Source organism: Pristiophorus japonicus, chromosome 7, assembly GCF_044704955.1.
Source record: "Pristiophorus japonicus isolate sPriJap1 chromosome 7, sPriJap1.hap1, whole genome shotgun sequence".
NCBI lineage: Eukaryota > Metazoa > Chordata > Chondrichthyes > Pristiophoridae > Pristiophorus > Pristiophorus japonicus.
Window position 1 is genome coordinate 199,953,258 of NC_091983.1, and position 20,862 is coordinate 199,974,119.

Below are 20,862 nucleotides of genomic sequence, written 5' to 3' on the forward strand. Positions count from 1 at the left end.
ATCATTCATAGTTTAGTTGTAGAAGGATCCAAAAATATGGAATACCAGAAGTTTTCTATGTAAAGGAGTGGTCCCACTTACACTGACAATGCTGATTGAATCCCCACTGCTGTGATTCCAATAGCAACAGTTGGCCAACTAGGAAATACATGACTCAAGCTCGATGATTTGACCACAACAGATTTTCAAGATGAGCTTCTAACATGCCTGGAAAAGGCCTTTAAAGTAATTTTTCAACCACTGATAATCTGGTTTCTCCACACTTGCTGCTACCGCCAAAATGGAGGGCAGGTTGCATTTTTATAGTGTCAGACATGACCTCAGAATGCCCCAAAACAGTGTAGTCACTGTTGTAATGTAATGAAACATGGCAACCAATTTGTACACTGCAAGCTCCCTCAAACAGCAATGAGATAAATGCCCAGGTGATCTGCTTTATTGATGTCGGCTGGGCATGAATATTGGCCAGGCACTTGGGGAGAACTCCCCTGTTCTTCTTTGAATAATGCCATGCAATCTTTTACATCTATCTCAGTTTTATATATTCTAAGAAAGACAGCACCTCAGACAGTGCAGCACTCCCTCAGTACTTGCACTGGTGTGTCAGGCTAGATTTTTGTGCTCAAGTCTCTGTAGCTGGGCTTGAACCCACAACCTTCTGATTCAGAGGTGAGGGGGCTACCCACTGAGCCATGGCTAAGAACAGAGTCATGAAAGAGAAAAAAGTAGCTCAGGGAAAGGCTTAAATCTTCATTTCTTTTTTTCTGGTTAGATGTTGAAGCTGAAGGTCAGTTAAACATTTCAAAACTGAGAATGTTGGATTTCTATGAGGTCAGGGTATTAAGGGTTATGGAACCAAGGTGGGTAGAGTTAAGATACAGATCAGCCATGATCTCATTGAATGGAGGAACAGGCACAAGGGGCTGAATGGCCTATTCCTGTTGCTATGCTTAGCCGCTTTACCATAGTGCTCATGATTTGCTGGTCATAATCTCCATGCCTGAGTCTTTGACTTGCACTCACAATGAGTGAGACTCGATGCTGGGAGCCTTGGCTTGCAAAACGTAGCTTATGAAGACTGGAGTTTATGGGGAAAGAAGGTGCACAGGGTAAGCAGAATCACAGACTTGCCGAGGGGTTTCTCCTAATCTCCCTCTGTAACTTTGGCAGAGGATCAGCAGAAATCCTTTAGAAATGGTGTAAACTGCTGTTTTTATTGCCCATCCCTGTTTGTCCTAAAGGCATTAAGAGTGGCTTATAGACCAGACTGTCCTTTCTATGAAGGACATTAGTAAACTACTTGGATTTTTCCCCCACCTGACGGATTTCATGGTCATTTTCTGGTGCCAGCCCATAAATTGCTGGATTTATTGAACTGAATTTCACAAGTTGCACACGGTGTGATTTGAACCCAGGATCTTTGCTTTGTTAGTTCGAGGATCATAACCAATCGGCTGCTGCCGTTACCCTGTCTGTCAGGGCCTCTGTTCCATAAAATGCCAGGCTCGTACTTACTGCCAGAATGGAAAAACAGGTCAGTGCGCACTCGAAGCACAGTGTACGATAATTGATTTTAGTACAGCCTTTTAGCACAGTGGGAGATTGAATCTGGGCAGCCTCAGGACATTCATTGTGACAGTTAGTTTGCCATAAACCCGCAGTGAGCAAAACCAGTGATCGGGAAACCAATGTAAAAATGCGTTCCTCCAATTCTGGCCTCTTGTGCATCCCCGCTTTTCATTGCTCCACCATTGGTGACCGTGCCTTCAGCTGCCTAGCTCTGGAATTCCCTCCCTAAACCTCTCCACCTCTCAAGCTCGCTTTCCTCCTTTAAGATGCTCCTTAAAACCTACCTCTTTGACTAAGCTTTTGGTCACCTGTCCTAATATTTCATTATGTGGCTTGGGTATCAAATGTTTTCTGATAAAGGTCCTGTGAAGCACATTGGGACCTTTTACTATGTTAAAGGCGCTATATAAATGCAACAACTTGTATTTATATATATATATATATAAAATGCAAGTTCTTGTTCTTGCTACAATATAGAGAATTTTTCTGTAGTTTGGGTGTAGATTCTGAAAGCATATGTGAACGTTTGCTTTGGCACTATTTAACTACAAGTTGTTGTAAAATATGTGTGTCTCTGTAGTACACGGGAAATCCGGTTAATACCGAGAAACAAATAGCTGCTTCAAAGAGCCTGATTAGATTAGATTGCGAAGACACCAATCGGCTTTGGCATTTTGTTTTGGGTTCTAAAGTGGTTTACAGGGCCATGTGTTTCTGTTTGCAGCTCTCTGCCCTCCTGTTCCAACGGCACTGCCTCTTGCTCGTGTGAAGAGCTGTGGGTGCTCCCTGGCACCTCGCCCAGCCTTCAGCGTTGAGTCCTAGGCCGTGATTATCGATCGGCTTATTTAAAAATATATATTATTCACTTCAGTGACGTGGGTGACGCTGGCGAGGCAGGCATTCTTTGACAATCACCTAGCTGCCCTTGAGTTTGGTACAACTGAGCGGCTCGCGAGACCACCTTAGGGGGCTCCTTGCGATGGGCATCACAGCTGAGTCTGAGCACCACCCTCAGCCGGCCATCGCACTTTGCGGCAGGAATCACCTCGCCATCGGGTGAGGGAATGCGGGCTAGGCCTCCTCCTCTGTCTAACCCAGGGCAGTGAGATTAATAATAGCAGCTCAGCTACTGCACTAGTTGAGATCTGCTAACTCAGCCCAGACTCGAGGGCCAAATCTGTCCTCTCTGTAGGATAGTGCCACATCAGGGAAGAGCATTTATCCATTAAACCCTGAGGAAAGCTAACATTGTGCAGAAGATTAAAGGGAGGTGTTTAACATGATTAAAAGGATTTAGCAGGGTAGAGAGAAACTATTTCCTCTGTTAGTGGAGTCCATAACAAGAGGGCATAACCTTAAAAATGAGAGCTCGGCCATTCAGGGGTGAGGTGAGGAAGCACTTCTTCACACAAAGGGCAGTGGAAATCTGGAACTCTCTCCCCCAAAAAGCAATTGAGGCTGCTGGTCAGTTGAACATTTCAAAACTTTTGTTAGGTAAGGATATTGAGGGATACGGAACCAAGGTGGGCAGATGGAGTTAAGATGCAGATCAGCCATGTTGAATCGCTGAATCGGCTCTAGGGGCTGAATAGCCTACACCTGTTCCTATATAACAGCAATCTCAACACCTCCCATCCTTACTGCAATTGGATGAACTTTTCCACCCAAGCCCCCATTGTGAGCGCCAAATTTTGGGCAAGTTTGTGCCACGGTTCTGTGCCCACAAGAAACTGGGTTGGAACTGCCCTGGATGCGCTCCATGCGGGACACGTTCAGGCTGCAGACAATGGAGACTTTCATGCCATCTGTCTGGGCTGCATTGAAACCCAGTTCTCAGAGGTGAAAGGTCATAATGACGTCACAGCTGTGGAGTTATATATAAATCAGTCTTAAAAATCCACACAGTTCCCACATCAGACTGCGTTATAAATAGAAGGCTTGTTTTTTTTTTATTTCCTGAAGTCATCGGCTGAGGTGCACTCAACTAGTTCAGCCCTTGGTTGTCTAGCCGAAGACTCTGAAAATTGCTGAACTGCTCTTGAAGTAGTTACATGGCTGACAGGAATTCCTCCTGGCTAGGAACAATGCACAGAGAGATAGAGTGATGACCTCAGCTAATTGTAGCCACATTGCGGTGGTACTGCCAGAAACAATCAGCAAGAAAATATGGGCCTGAAGGTGGAGCAGCAATAGTGTCGGCTGGGAAGCCTTTCAGATAAGATCTGTTTGTTGCTGTGACACTGGGCAATATTAACTGTGGAATTCTGTGCTTGAACCCAGCCGGTTGGCAGACAGGGCACAGTGAACTTAGTGTTTGCTTGGCTCTTTTAACATCTTCAGAATTTTCCCTAGAACTTCAACATTACTCTTGAAGTTGTAGTCACTGTGGCATCTGCTGTCCTTGCGTCCTCTGTGAAGCACCTTGGGATGGTTTTCTGCATTAAATGCAAATCACTGCTGCTGTGTAGGCAGTGAACTTGGTTGCCGAGTCGAAGAATCTGAAAATGGTTGAATGGCTCGTGAAGTAGTTTCATGGCTAACCCCCCGGAGATGAGGGGGTTGACTTATAATGGGTTGAGTAGGTTGGGCATATACTCGTTGGAGTTCAGAAGAATGAGAGGTGATATTGAAAATTATAAGATAATGAGGGGGCTCGACAAGGTGGATGCAGAGAGGATACTTCCACTCATAGGGGAAACTAAAACTAGGGGGCATAGTCTCAGAATAAGGGGCCGTCCATTTAAAACTGATGAAGAGAAACTTTTTCTCTTAGGGGGTTGTAAATCTGTGGAATTCTCTGCCCCAGAGAGCTGTGGAGGATGGGTCATTGAATATATTACGTTCAGAATAGCTCCACGAAACTATGTTGTAAGCTCAAACCATTGTGACCTTGGTCTCTTTAATATAACTCCAAAGTGAAGTAGCAGCATGGTGGACTGCCTTTTATACCTGCTTGCTCCAGGGTACACAGGTGACCCATAGGTCTTCCACAGGTGTGCCCCTTAGTGGCAAGTCTTACACACAGATGAGGTTCACATATACAACAGAATATATTTAAGGCGGAGATAGACTGAATTTTGAGCAATAAGGGAGTAAAGGGTTATGGGGAGAGGCCAGGGAAATGGAGCTGAGTCCATGATCAGATCAGCCATTGGCGGAGCAGGCTCGAGGGGCCAAATGGCCGACTCCTGCTCCTATTTCTTAGTTCTTATGTTCTTAAAAGGAATTCACAGAGAGCTGGGATCCACAAACAAGATATCAGATAAATAACCAGATCGTTTGTTTTTTTGGTGTTGGTTGAGGGATAAATGCTGGCTAGGACAAAGAGAAACAATTCCTCGCTTTTCTTAGAATAGTGCCATAAGATCTTTTACATCCAACTTCAGTCTAATGTCTTATCCAAAGGCCATCATCCTTTGACAGTGCAGTACTCTCTCTGTACTGCACTGTAGTCTTTTGAGTTCTGTGCTCAGCTCCATAGTGGGCCTTTAGAGATCAGGGAGTATTTACAAAACTCTTAACCTGTCGACGAAATAAGTGCTGGTAGAGTCTAGTTCAAAAGGTAGCACCTCCAACAATGTAGCACGCACTCAGAACTGGATATTGTGATCCTAGATGCTGTGCTTAAATCCTGAACTGGGGGCTTGACCTCATAGGCAAGAGTACGACCACTGAACCAAACCGAAGCTTAAACTCATCGTTCAACAGGCTCAGGAAATGCTATGGTTTGTGAGCAGGGTCGATGCTAATGATGACCTCTGTTCAAAGCTGCCTAAAGGAGCTGTTGAAATACCGAGGCTTTTCTCACGGGAGATGCAGCTTATGCAACAATGTATGGCACATCTTGGCAATGCTTCTCCAGCCTTGATCTTAACCACCTCTCTAAAGATAGGCACCAAGGGGAACAAAAACATTAACTCCCCAAAGGGAGTGAGGGAAAAACCGGATGGAGGGAGATTTCCTTTCCCTCCAAGACCCTTTTATTTGTGCAACTCCCAAGTGTCCATCTCAGACAGCATTGGTTGAGGCCTGCAAACAGGTTGTCCGTTGCCCTTTTGCCTGCAAAATGTTTACACCTTGAAGAGACCAAAGGGAGAGCGCAAAAAAAAAACAAGCAAATCAAATCAACGTGGCTGCAGAAAACCCAAGAATAGAAACACCTATCAGGTGTCAAACCCTTCCAGGAGCCCGTATGAAGCAATGTGGGCAAGATAGGGAACTCAGTGGTGAGTGAATTGATCCCGGATTGTGCCATTCAGAACCTTCCTGCTTTGATTCTTTAACATGCTGTGCCACTTATCACAGGAAGTGATTGTTTTATAAAATTAAAGGCGATGAAATTTGAGTGAGTTCGGTTGCTGGTAAGGACACAACAGCTGAACAAGCGTTATCAGACATAAAATTGATGGAGCCAAAGAAGGAGATATTAGGAGGTAGTAAATAAACATTTCTTAAAAGATGTGGGTTTAACGGCAGGTCTTAAAGGAGGAGAGAGGTAGAGATGCGGAGAGGTTTAAAAATGGAATTCCAGAGTTTCAGGCCTAAACGGATGAAGGCACAGCCACCAATGGTGGAGCGAAGTAAGTCAGGGATGAACGCGAGGCCAGAGTTGGAGGTACGCAGTGTGCTCGGAAGGGTGTAGGGCTGAAGAAGGTTATAGCAATAAGGAGTGGTGAGGTGATGAAGGGATTTGTACAGAAGATGAGAATTTTAAATTTGAGATGTTGATGGACCGGGAGTCAATGGAGGTCAGCAAGCACAGGGATGATGGGTGAGTGGGACTTTGTGCAGGTTAGGATACAGGTAGCAGAGTTTTCGATGAGCTGAAGTTAATGGGAGGCTGGCTATGAAAGCATCAGAATAGTCGAGTTTGGAGGTGGCAAAGGTGTAGATGAGTGTTTCAGCAGCAGATGGGCTGAGGCAGTACTGGAGACAGAAGATGGAAGTTGGTGATCTTTGTGATAGAGAGGATATGGAGTTGGAAGCTCAGCTCAGCGTCAAATATGATTTTGGTTCAGCCTCAGAGAGGAGGATGGAATTGTCAGCGAGGAATTGGTGTTTGTGGCAGGGTCCGAAGACAATGGCCTCATCTTCCCACAGTTACATTCGAGGACATTGCGGCATATCCAGTACTGGATGTTGGACAAGCAGGCTACCAATACAGAGGCAGTGGATGAGTCGCGAGAATGGTGGTGAGGAACAGCTGGGTGCCGTCGGCCTACATGTGGAACCTGACGTCAGGCCTTCGGATGATGTTGCCAAGGGGCAACAAGTAGATGAGGAACAAGAAGCAGCTAAGGATAGATCCTTAAGGGATTCCAGAGTTAATGGTTTGAGGGTAGGGAGATAAACTATTGCAGGAAGATTTCTGACTACGATTGGACAGGTCAGAGTGGAACCAGGCAAGGGCAGTGCCACACAGCTGTATGACGGAGAAGAGGCGTTGCAGGAGGATGGTGTGGCCAACTCTGTAAAAGAATGCAGGCAGGTCAAAAAAAAACATAGAAAATAGGTGCAGAAGTAGGCCATTCGGCCCTTCGAGCCAGCACCACCATTCAATTAGATCATGGCTGATCAATTCCCTCAGTACCCCTTTCCTGCTTTCTCTCCATAACCCCTCGATCCCTTTAGCCGTAAGGGCCACATCTTACTCCCTCTTGAATATATCCAATGAACTGGCATCAACAACTCTCTGCGGCAGGGAATTCCACAGGTTGACAACGCTCTGAGTGAAGAAGTTTCTCCTCATCTCAGTCCTAAATGGCCTACCCCTTATCCTAAGATTGTGTCCCCTGGTTCTGGACTTCCCCAACATCGGGAACATTCTTCCCGCATCTAACCTGTCCAATCCCGTCAGAATCTTATATGTTTCTATGAGATCCCCTCTCATCCTTCTAAACTCCAGTGTATAAAGGCCCAGTTGATCCAGTCTCTCCTCATATGTCAGTCCAGCCATCCCTGGAATCAGTCTGGTGAACCTTCGCTGCACTCCCTCAAAAGGAAGAACGTCCTTCCTCAGATTAGGAGAGCAAAACTGAACTCAATATTCCAGGTGAGGCCTCACCAAGGCCCCTGTACAATTGCAGTAAGACATCCCTGCTTCTATACTAAATTGCCCTAGCTATGAAGGCCAACATACCATTTGCCTTCTTCACCGCCTGCTACACCTGCATGTCAACTTTTAATGACTAATGTACCATGACACCCAGGTCTCGTTACACCTCCTCTTTTCCTAATCTGCCGCCATTCAGATAATATTCTGCCTTCGTGTTATTGCCTCCAAAGTGGATAACCTCACATTTATCCACATTTTACTGCATCTGCCATGCATTTGCCCACTCACCTAACCTGTCCAAATCACCCTGCAGCCTCTTAGCATCCTCCTCACAGCTCACACCGCCTCCCAGTTTAGTGTCATCTGCAAACTTGGAGATATTACATTCAATTCCTTCATCCAAATCATTAATGTATATTGTAAAGAGCTGGGGTCCCAGCACTGAGCCCTGCGGCACTCCACTAGTCACTGCCTCCCATTCCGAAAAGGACCCATTTATCCCGACTCTCTGCTTCCTGTCTGCCAATCAATTCTCTATCCACGCCAGTACATTACCCCAATACCATGATTTTGCACACCAATCTCTTATGTGGGACCTTGTCAAAAGCCTTTTGAAAGTCCAAATACACCACATCCACTGGTTCTCCCTTGTCCGCTCTACTAGTTACATCCTCAAAAAATTCCAGAAGATTTGTCAAGCATGCTTTCCCCTTCATAAATCCATGCTGACTTGGACCAATCCTGTCACTGCTTTCCAAATGCGCTGCTATTTCATCCTTAATAATTGATTCCAACATTTTCCCCATCACTGATGTCAGGCTAATTACCCATTTTATCGCTCCCTCCTTTTTAAAAAAGTGGTGTTACATTAGCTACCCTCCAGTCCATAGGAACTGATCCCGAGTTGATAGACTGTTGGAAAATGACCACCAATGCATCCACTATTTCTAGGGCCATTTCCTTAAGTACTCTGGGATGCAGACTATCAGGCTCCGGGGATTTATCGGCCTTCAATCCCATTAATTTCCCCAACACAATTTCCCGCCTAATAAGGATATCCTTCAGTTCCTCCTGCTCTCTAGATCCTCGGTCCCCTAGTAGATCCGAAAGGTTATTTGTGTCTTCCTTCGTGAAGACAGAACCAAAGTATTTGTTCAATTGGTCCGCCATTTCTTTGTTCCCCATTATAAATTCACCTGAGTCCGACTGCAAGGGACCTACGTTTGTCTTCACTAATCTTTTTCTCTTCACATATCTATAGAAGCTTTTGCAGTCAGTTTTTATGTTCCCGGCAATGTACCTCTCGTACTCTATTTTCCCCCTCCTAATCAAAACCTTTGTCCTCCTCTGCTGAATTCTAAATTTCTCCCAGTCCTCTGGTTTGCTGCTTTTTTTGGCCAATTTACATGCCTCTTCCTTGGATCTAACACTATCCTTAATTTCCCTTGTTAGCCACAGTTGAGCCACCTTCCCTGTTTTATTTTTACTGCAGACAGGGATGTACAATTGTTGAAGTTCATCCATGTGATCTATAAATGTTTGCCATTGCCTATCCACCGTCAATCCTTTAAGTATCCTCTGCCAGTCTATTCTAGCCTCATGCCGTCGAAGTTAGCTTTCCTTAAGTTCAGGATCCTAGTTTCTAATTAACTGTGTCACTCTCCATCTTAATAAAGAATTCTACCATATTCTGGTCACTCTTATCAAGGGGCCTCGCACAACAAGATTGCTAATTAGTCCCTTCTCATTACACATCACCCAGTCTAGGATGGCCAGTTATCTAGTTGGTTCCTCGACATATTGGTCAAGAAAACCATCCCGAATACACTCCAGGAAATCCTCCTCCACTGCATTGCTACCAATTTGGTTAGCCCAATCAATATGTAGATTAACGTCGCCCATGATAACTGCTGTACCTTTATTGCACACATCCCTTATTTCTAGTTTGATGCTGTCTCCAACCTCACTACTACTGTTTTGTGGTCTGTACAGAACTCCCACCATCGTTTTCTGCCCTTTGGTATTCTGTAGCTCCACCCATACCGATTCCACATCATCCAAGCCAATGTCCCTCCTTACTATTGCATTAATTTCTTGTTTAACCAGTAACGTCACCCCGCCTCCTTTTCCTTTCTGTCTATCCTTCCTAAATGTTGAATACCCCTGGATGTTGAATTCCCAGCCTTGGTCATCCTGGAGCCATGTCTCTGTGATGCCAATTACATCATATCCATTAACTGCTATCTGTGCAGTTAATTTCTCCACCTTATTCCAAATACTCATTGCATTGAGGCACAGAGCCTTCAGGCTTATCTTTTTAACACACTTTGCCCCTTTAGAATTTTGCTGTAATGTGGCCCTTTTTATTTTTTGCCTTGGGTTTCTCCGCCCTCCACTTTTACTATTCTCCTTTCTATCTTTTGCCTCTGTCTCCCTTTTATTTCCCTCTGCCTCCCTGCATAGGTTCCCATCCCCCTGCCATATTAGTTTATCTCGTCCCCAACAGCACTAGCAAACACTCCCCCGAGGACATTGGTTCCGGTCCTGCCCAGGTGCAGAGCGTCCGGTTTGTACTGGTCCCACCTACCCCAGAACCGGTTCCAATATCCCAGGAATTTGAATCCCTCCCTTCTGCACCACTCCTCAAGCCACGTATTCATCTGAGCTATCCTGTGATTCCTACTCTGACTAGCACGTGGCACTGGTAGCAATCCTGAGATTACTACTTTTGAGGTCCTACTTTTTAATTTAACTTCTAGCTCCTTAAATTCGTCTCGTAGGACCTCATCCCTTTTTTTTTATCTATGTCGTTGGTACCTATATGCACCATGACAACTGGCTGTTCACCCTCCCTTTTCAGAATGTCCTGCACCCGCTCCGAGACATCCTTGACCCTTGCACCAGGGAGGCAACATACCATCCTGGAGTCTCGGTTGCGGCCGCAGAAACGTCTATCTACTCCCCTTACAATTGAATCCCCTATCACTATCGCTCTCCCACTCTTTTTCCTGCCCTCCTGTGCAGCAGAGCCAGCCATGGTGCCATGAACTTGGCTGCTGCTGCCCTCCCCTGATGAATCATCCCCCTCAACAGTACCCAAAGCCGTGTATCTGTTTTGCAGGGGGATGACCGCAGGGGACCCCTGCACTACCTTCCTTGCACTGCTCTTCCTGCTGGTCACCCATTTACTATCTGGCTGTGTACCATTTACCTGCGGTGAGACCAACTCGCTAAATGTACTATTCACGTCATTCTCAGTATCGTGAAGGATGAGGAGGGATAGTTTATCAAAATCACTATCATTTATGACTTTGATCAAGGCTTTTTGAGTGGGCAGGGGCAGAAACCTGATTGGAGAAATGCAAACAGAGACTTGCAGGAATGAATGGGCATGAATTTGGGAGAAGACAACCCGTTCAAGGATTTTAGAGAGAAAAAGACGGTTGGAGATAGAGTGATAGTTTGTAACGATAGAGGGGGTCAAGAGTAGTTTTTTTGAGAAGGGTGGTTTTGAAAGGGAAGGAGACAGTACCTGAGGAGAGGGAACTGTATACAACGTCAGCTAGCCTGGGGTCAGGAAGGGAAGTTGGGGGTGTCAACAGCTTAGTGGGAATATGGTCGAGATCAGGTGGTGAACCTCCTGGACAAGATCAGCTCGGAGAAGGCATGAGGGGAGATGGGAGAGAAACTAAAGAAAGATGTAGGTTCATAAGAACATAAGATAAGAACATAAGAATTAGGAGCAGGAGTAGGCCACACAGCCCCTCCGGCCTGCTCCACAATTCAATAAGATCACGGCTCATCTTCAACTTCAACTCTACTTTTCTGCCCGATCCCTATTTATTCCCCTAGAGTCCAAAAATCTACCTATCTCAGCCTTGTATATACTTAACGACTGAGCATTTTTGGGGTAGAGAATTCTAAAGATTCACAACTCCTCTGAGTGAAGAGATTTCTCCTCATTTCAGTTTTAGAAGGCCGGCTCCTTCTGCCCCTCGTCCTCGACTCATCACCCAGGGGAACAACCTCTCAGCATCCACCCTGTCAATCCCCCTCAGAACCTTGTATGTTTCAATGAGATCACTTCTCATTCTTCTAAACTCCAGAGAGTATAGGCCATTCTACACAATCTTTCCTCATAGGACAATGCTATTATCCGAGGAATCAATCTACAGACGCACTGAAGCTTGCCTCCTTCCACTTTTGACCTTTGATGAATTGTCATTTGCTACTGCTGAGAATGGGGGAGGGGAGGGGAGGGGCAATTATTAAATAAGGTTACAATTTTATAACCATCAAAGGTCTCTGTGAAGTGATGCCAGTTGGCTGCATAGAGTGTTTTTTTCCCATTTACTAAGAAAGAAACACAGCGTTGACTTTAAAGCGGCACTGTTGAAACGAATTCTTGACTTACTACGACAGAAATTCCATATGACAATGTTCCGTTAATAATCCCTCGGTCTGTTTTGCTGGTGCTGTAGAACTTGTTGGGAAAGGGACAGCTAGTCTCAACACTAAGTAACACTGGCCTTGACTTTCCACAGGTGTGCTCCCCAGCCAGCGATTTCATCCCGTTTGCTTTAATACGCAGGAAAATTATCAGCAGTCACTAGGGCAGTGTTTCCACTTTGGGCGCAGTTGCCGATTCCGGTGCAAATTGTGTCCAAAATTGAGGCCAATTTGGAGAAGTGTTTTATTTCTCCTGAGTTTCCGCTCAAACTCATTTGCACATCGTCGAACGCAAACTCTGCCATGAACCAGCGCAATTGGCCAGCATTTTAAAATGCAATTTTTTAAAAACAAAATGATGCTTGTAAAAAAAAAATTACCTTCATATATTTGAAAGTGGTAACTTGTTGAAGTTTGGTTAAATAGGTTTATCACAATAAAATAAGCATTTTAAATCAGTGTCAATCACCCACCTGTGAGTAACCCGATTTTAAATGATTGAAATTCACATAAAAAATATATTAAACTCTTTTCTAGTTATATTGGGGTCTAGTTATATTACAGTTTCTTGGTAAATTGAAACAAAAATGACATTTAAATGCTTTAAAAATGTACCTTTTAGTCTCCTTACACCCAAAAGAACCAACTTAATTTTTAAAGCCTCCCTGAAGGCCTGCAAACAATTCCAATTAGCGGAAACTCCCAAAGGTGATTGATTTAGTGTTGTGGGCTTCTAGCATGATGTTTTTAAAACTAGCAATTTGCGATTAAAATTCTGCAATGTTTTGTGCCGGTTACACCAACTTGAATTGCTCAAAAAAACCCAGTGCAATCAAGTGGAAACTCAAGGCACCGTGTTTAACAACTATAAAAATTAAAGCATGCTGAATATTGGTTAGGAATGGGATTGAAGTTTATAAGCGTAAATACAGATAGAGTTGATTGAATGAGATTGAGGGTAAATACAGGTCGATCATAGAATGATACAGTACAGAAGGAAGCCATTCGGCCCAACGTGCCTTAGCTGGCTCTTTGGTCGAGCTATTGAACTAGTCCCACTCCCCTGCTCGTTCCCCATAGTCTTACAAATGTTTCCTCTTCAAATATATATCCGGTTCTCTTTTGAAAGCTACTATTGAATCTGCTTCCAGCACCCTTACACCAGATAGAGATGATTGTATGGGATTGAGGTTTAGACGGGTAACTACAAGTAGAGTTGATTGAATGAGATTATAAAGAGAGTATAATAGGTAAAGATATTCAGCACAGGACACTACGGTCCTTATGACGTTGGTATTCAGGACAACCGCGGTTTTCTCACTACCTCACCGAAGGGTGCTGCTCAGCGCCGAGCTTATGGCTCGCACCCCGCCGTAGGCAACTACGCTCATACGTCGCCGAGAGCACGCAGAAAACAAGCACAGGCAGCAGAAGGAGCAGACTCCCCACCCACCCTTTCCTTCAATCACTGTCTGTCCCACCTGTGACAGAGACTGTAATTCCCGCATTGGACTGTACAGTCACCTGAGAACTCACCTGTTAGCGCGAATGTTTTCCTGGAAGAATCACCCGACACTCTGGGTCGATTCCAACATCAAAACGGCCTTTATTATGCCGGCGGAGAGAGAGCCTCTGGTCCAACTCCAGGCACTCCACTTCACCGTACAAAGAAATTCATCGATATTTATATGTTTTACAATAGTTCATTACAATTACTCAGCCCATGTCGGCTGGACACAATCCAATCATAACGATTACAAATCGATTCCACTGGGCCAATGGAATTGGCCCCCAGGCACCAGGGGACTGCGTGATCATCTCATGTTTTAGCTGGGGCTTATTCATGGCCTCGTGATATTCTCCAGACCCCTTATCTCTACTGTCCTTGGGCTCTGCTTGCGCCTAACCTCCTTATCCTTACATAGTCACGGGAATTTCTTTGTTCAGTATTCTGCTAGGACATCTTGTCTGTGGTTTGTTGATTAAGGACGTTCTGCTGAGCTCGCCCTTTCCAATGTTCCTGTACACGGAACTGCTAGTCATCAGCTACCCAAAAATGTAGTCAAGCTAACTGTTAGCTGAATTCCCCCAGTGCTTTGCGGAATCCCTGGCAGCCATTTTATATCTGGCTACCATTTTACACATACATACATGCATACATATATTCAGCAGGTGCCTTTGCCTTTGAAAGTGCCCTACAACACACTTTTAGAATGGAAGCAAGTCTTCCTTGATTTCAAGGGACTGCCTATGATGATGATGATGATGATTCAGGACACAGAGAAGATTTTTTGTGGAGTACAGGAAGCTGGAGTTGAATAGTTCAGATATGGGGATGATTGAATATTTTGAGTTTGTGCTTCCTTGCAGAAAGAAAGAACGTGCATTTATATAGCACCTTATCCTGACCTTATCCCAGCATTGAAGCACTGACCACACTCGATCAGCTCCGCTGGGCAGGCCACATAGTCCGCATGCCAGGCACGAGACTCCCAAAGCAAGTGCTCTACTCGGAGCTCCTTCATGGCAAACGAGCCAAAGGTGGGCAGCGGAAACACTACAAGGAAAGCCTCCCTGATAAAGTGCAACATCCCCACTGACACCTGGGAGTCCCTGGCCCAAGACCGCCCTAAGTGGAGGAAGTGCATCCGGGAGGGTGCTGAGCACCTAGAGTCTCATCACTGAGAGCATGCAGAAATCAAGTGCAGACAGTGGAAAGAGCGTGCGGCAAACCAGTCCCACCCACCCCTTCCCTCAACGACTATCTGTCCCATCTGTGACAGGGTTTGTGGCTCTCGTATTGGACTGTTCAGCCACCAAAGAACTCACTTCAGGAGTGGAAGCAAGTCTTCCTCGATTCCGAGGGACTGCCTATGATGATGATGATGATATCCTGACCTCAGGTCATCTCAAAGAGCTTCACATCCAATGAATTGCTCTTTGAAGTGTTATTTGCTCATAGTAAAGTCCCACAAATAGTAAATTAAATAATCAGGAGAACTGCCTCCTCTTATTAAATAATGCCACAGCACCTTTTATGTCTAAAAATAGAAAAAAATCACCAACAAATTTCTTGTGTAAAAAGTGATTATGTATCTGTTTTTAAATTCTTACTTCCAATTGTCCTCGTGCTGTACAAATCACACTGAGGTTCAGTGCCACAGTTGCCAGTCACCTCTTTGTGTGTGAGCAGAGACACTGTGCTTGTCAGTGAAGAACGACTAAAAAAATGATAAAAGGAGTGAAAATGGATTATGAAAGTAAACTAGCATGGAATATAAAAACAGATAGTAAGTGTTTCTACAGGTACATACAAAAGAAAAGAGTGTCTAAAGTAAATGTTGGTCCCCTGGAGGATGAGACTGGGGAATTAATAATGGAGAGCAGGGAAATGGCAGAGACTTTGAACAAATATTTTGTATCGGTCTTCACGGTAGAAGACACTAAAACATCCCAATAGTGGATAATCAAGGGGCTGTAGGGAGGGAGGAACTTAATACAATCATCATCATTAAAGAAGTAGTACAGTAAAATAATGGGACTAAAAATGGAAAGTCCCCTGGACCTGATGGCATGCAGGTGCAGCAGGCGGTTAAGAAAGCAAATGGCATGTTGGCCTTCATAGCAAGGGGATTTGAGTACAGGGGCAGGGAGGTGTTGCTACAGTTGTACAGGGCATTGGTGAGGCCACACCTGGAGTATTGTGTACAGTTTTGGTCTCCTAACCTGAGGAAGGACATTCTTGCTATTGAGGGAGTGCAGCGAAGGTTCACCAGACTGATTCCCGGGATGGCGGGACTGACCTATCAAGAAAGACTGGATCAACTGGGCTTGTATTCACTGGAGTTCAGAAGAATGAGAGGGAACCTCATAGAAACATATAAAATTCTGACGGGGTTAGATAGGTTAGATGCAGGAAGAATGTTCCCAATGTTGGGGAAGTCCAGAACCAGGGGTCACAGTCTAAGGATAAGGGGTAAGCCATTTAGGACCGAGATGCGGAGGAACTTCTTCACCCAGAGAGTGGTGAACCTGTGGAATTCTCTACCACAGAAAGTTGTTGAGGCCAATTCACTAAATATATTCAAAAAGGAGTTAGATGAGGTCCTTACTGCTAGGGGGATCAAGGGGTATGGCGAGAAAGCAGGAATGGGGTACTGAAGTTGAATGTTCAGCCATGAACTCATTGAATGGCGGTGCAGGCTAGAAGGGCCGAATGGCCTACTCCTGCACCTATTTTCTATGTTTCTATGTTTCTACATCCTAGGGTCTTAAAAGAAGTGGCTGCGGAGATAGTGGCTGCATTGGTTGTAATCTACCAAAATTCCATGGATTCTGGGGTGGTCCCAGCAGATTGGAAAACCGCAAATGTAACGCCCCTATTTAAAATAGGAGGCAGACACAAAGCAGGAAACTATAGACCAGTTAGCCTAACATCTGTGGTTGGGAAAATGTTGGAGTGCATTATTAAAGAAGCAGTAGCAGGACATTTGGAAAAACATAATTCAGTCAGGCAGAGTCAGCATGGTTTTATGAAAAGGAAGTCATGTTTGACATATTTGCTGGAGTTCTTTGAGGATGTAAAGAGCAGGGTGGATAAGCGGGAACCAGTGGATGTGATGTATTTGGATTTCCAGAAGGCATTCGATAAGGTGTCACAGAAAAGGTTACTGCACAAAATAAAAGTTTACAGGGTTGGGGTAATATATTAGCATGGATAGAGGATTGGCTAACTAACAGAAAACAGAGAGTCAGGATAAATGGGTCATTTTCTGCTGGCAAACAGTAACTAGTGGGGTACCTCAGGGATCGGTGCTGGGGCCTCAACTATTTACAATCTATATTAATGACTTGGATGAAGGGGCAGAGTGTAATGTAGCCAAGTTTGCTGATGATACAAAGATGGGTGGGAAAGCACATTGTGAGGAGGACACAAAAATCTGCAAAGGGATACAGACAGGCTAAGTGAGTGGGCAAAAATTGGCAGATAGAGTATAATGTGGGAAAATGTGATGTTATCCATTTTGGCAAAAAAAATAGAAAAGGAAATTATAATTTAAATGGAGAGAGATTACAAAATGCTGCAGTACAGAGAGACCTGGGGGTCCTTGTGCATGAAACACAAAAAGTTAGTATGTTGGTACAGCAAGTAATCAGGAAGGCAAATGGAATGTTGTACTTTATTGCAAGGGGGATAGAGTATAAAAACAGAGAAGTCCTGCTACAACTGTACAGGGTATTGGTGAGGCCACACAGGGAGTACTGCGTACAGTTTTGGTCTCTGTATTTAAGGAAGGATATACTTGCATTAGAGGTTGTTCAAAGAAGGTTCATTAGGTTGATTCCGGAGATGAGGGGGTTGACCTATGAAGATAGGTTGGGTAGTTGGGCCTATACTCATTGGAGTTCAGAAGAATGAGAGGTGATCTTATTGAAACTTATAAGATAATGAGGGGGCTCGACAAGGTGGATGCAGTGAGAGTATTTCCCCTCATAGGGGAAACTAAAACTAGGGGACATAGTCTCAGAATAAGGGGCCACCCATTTAAAACTGAGATGAGGAGGAATTTCTTCTCTCAAAGGATTGTAAATCTATGGAATTCTCTGTCCCAGAGAGCTGTGGAGGCTGGGTCATTGAATATATTTAAGGCGGAGATAGACAGATTTTTGAGTGATAAAGGAGTGAAGGGTTATGGGGGAGCGGACAGGGAAGTGGAGCTGAGTCCATGATTATGATCTTATTAAATGGTGGAGCAGGCTCGAGGGGCCAGGTGGCCTACACCTGCTCCTATTTCTTATGTTCTTATGTTCAAAGGGACATAAATCAAGATTAGTACTAGAAAAATAAAGGGAGAAGTTAAACTTTAAACGTTTGTTATGTGAAAAATGGTTATTAGAATGTGGATAGCATTACCTCAAGTGTCTATTGAAGTTGAGTCAACCACAAGGTTTAGCAGCAGTTAGATTGAAAGCAGAGAATTATTCAAGGGAGCAAGGAAATGGGATTGGATTAGGTAGCTCCAGTGTCAAGCTTGCAGTGGCACTGACATAATGGGCCAAAATGGGCTGCCTCTGTGCTGAGATTTGTTTGTTTGCTTGCTCATTGATAGTCAAGGAGCTGGACTTTGGCACTTAACCTCTAACCAATACATTTCCTTTTCAGCACAGCATGGAAGTGTTTTGTTGCATTGGTTTATTGTATGTGTGCGTGTCTTTCCCCCAACCCACGTGCTACCATTGATGCCCATGTCTACTGCCGTCTAGACCCCACGCTCTAGAATTACTTCCCCAAACATCTCCGCCTCGCCACATCCCTCTCCTCCTTTAACACCCTCCATCACTCTCACCTCTTTGACCAAGCTTTTGATTACCTCTCCTAATGTCTCCATATTTGGTTGGGCATCCATTTGTTTTGTCTGATTACGCCTCCGTGAAGCGCGGTTTTTCCACGTTAAAAGGCGCAAGTTGTTGACACTTCTGGATATTTTGCTTTCATTTGTTGAAACGAATTGGAAACTCCCACTTAAAGCCCTGTGCTCTGTCCTTTCCTTTGATAGTACACCAAGATGCTGAAGCACTTCAGTGAAGAAGAAGCAAACATGCAGCCAGATGAATTCTTTGGCATATTCGACACATTCCTGCAATCGTTTTCTGAAGCAAAACAGGACCTTGAGAACATGAGGAGGAAGAAAGAGGAAGAGGAGCGTCGGGCTCGGATGGAGGTTATGGTAAGGATGGCATTGTGGGCGAGTCACGGGGAGCGTTGGTATAACTCCAGTCCTTTAAAAGATGCGAGGAAGTGTGTATGAAACCATTTGTTGTCTGCCAAATAATCAAGGGCCCAACTTCAAGCCAGGGTTGAAGTGTAACGTTCCATTCTGTGTTGTGCATCTGACACTAGTGCGCCCCAGTGATTTGAAGCAGGCGTTATGCGCGCCTGAAGGAAATAGAAATGAGTGATTTGCAAATTTTTTATGTTCAGTTCATTATCTTATGAATCATTAATCTATTTTATTTCACAGACAGCACATGAACATACAGAGTAACAGATGCAGTATAACAAAATCTTATTTGTCCTAGTTAAGTATGGCACCAGCTGCAGATTTGGATGTATGCAGGGCACACAGTGGTGAGAGAGGAAAATTGCAGTGCAGGTGAAATTAAGAGAGATGCAGACAATTGAAGGGAATGGAGGGGCAAAACATCTTTACATACGGAAATGCAACTGGTCCAAGCTTGCCCCTCACTCATGATGCGTGGATGACTAGATACTCCCTAACCCCCCACCCTTCCCCCATGCCCTCTCACACACACAGACACACACACACACAAACACACTGCCGCAGTCATGTGATCTCCTGGAAAAGGCAAAAATACCAGTAAAAAAAACCCAGGGCCAATAATGGAAAAGAAAATTCTCTCCGACTCCCTCAGGCTATTGAAACCGCTCCAGGAGATCGTATGGACCTTGTGTGTGACGCCACCATGAACTGGTGCAGTTCCCTCTTGAAAGGAATACATAGAGCCTACACCCACCACACCAGCCGGTATTCCAGAGGCTCACCACTCTCTGGGCAATGAAGAACCACCTAACATCCAGTCTGTTCCTACTTTTGCTTAGTTTACAACCTTAGGAAAGGCTCTGAAGGCATTTCAACCCACTGCCAGTGCTCGCCCAGTCTGAAAGGGAGCGATTTAGGAAGCGGGAAGGGAGGGTAGGGAAATGGAAGGGAAAGGAAACGTAAGGTGCAGGCATGAGTTGACAGGTAAGTAATGGAGCTGCCTACCACTCGGCCTCTCATGTAATGACTACTGCAGTAGAAGTGTTGGTGCATGAGGTGGCTATCAGGAGGGTGAAACTCCACGACACCATGTCCATAGGTTAGGATTACAACATGTCTGAAAGGAGGTGGAGCCGGGTTTTGATCCTGAGGCTGACCAGTACAGTCATGAGCTGAGTCAGCCCTATTGTGCACGATTTCCGCAGGTGTCCAAGCAGCTTTACATCGAGCTGTCTGCTGACCCCAACCCTGTGAAGAATGTCCCCGCAGGCCACTCCTCTCGGGTGGACACAAAAGATCCCACGGCACTATTCGGAGAAGACCAGGGCAGTTCGCCCCAGTGTCCTGGCCAATGTTTATATCGCTCAACCTACCTTACTAAACAGATTATCTGGTCAGTTATCTCACTGCTGTTTGTGGGACCTTGCTGTGCACAAGTTAGCTGCTGCGTTTCCTACATTGTATCAGTGACCACACTTCAAAAGTAGTTCATTGGCTGTGAAGCGCTTTGTGACGTCCTGAGGTCGTGAAAGGTGCTATAGAAATGCAAGTTCTTTCTTTCTTATTATGGTCATTGCTCCACTTGAGCCTTCCTGTCCTGTTTCTCTTCAGCTTCAAACATGCGGCTCCTCATGCCCTTCGTCCTTCCTACATCCTCACCATTTTGAAATCAAGATCCATCTTCTACCTGATGTATCAAACCAGCTAAAGGCGGTAGTCGGATATTCCACCTATGACTCTCATGATATTAAGGTGTTTCAAACAGGATAGTACTTCTTTTGAACAGGTGAAAATCGGGAAAGAAATCCTGTTCCCTTAAATATTGGAAAAATAATTTAGGAGAGGAGAAGGGATGCATAGTTGAAAACCCGTGGTGCTCCCAAACCATTAATTTATAGTATTCTCACTCCTGTGATTCATTATCTGATTCCTTGGAGTAACTCTCAGCCTTAATATCCTAGGAGTCAGTAATTCTATATATAAATGGGGTTCAAACTAATGATATTT

At 44.8% G+C, this 20,862-nt stretch overlaps 1 protein-coding gene across 5 annotated transcripts in view; it reads left to right on the forward strand.

The window, feature by feature from the left end:
• The window catches only part of daam2 (dishevelled associated activator of morphogenesis 2), a 397,560-nt gene that overhangs the window by 358,917 nt on the left and 17,781 nt on the right, over positions 1-20,862 (forward strand). For all 5 annotated transcript variants that reach the window (XM_070885703.1, XM_070885707.1, XM_070885704.1 and 2 more), the window contains one exon: positions 18,631-18,801. In XM_070885703.1, the coding sequence (XP_070741804.1) occupies positions 18,631-18,801 (171 nt within the window). The remainder of the gene's footprint in view (positions 1-18,630; positions 18,802-20,862) is intronic.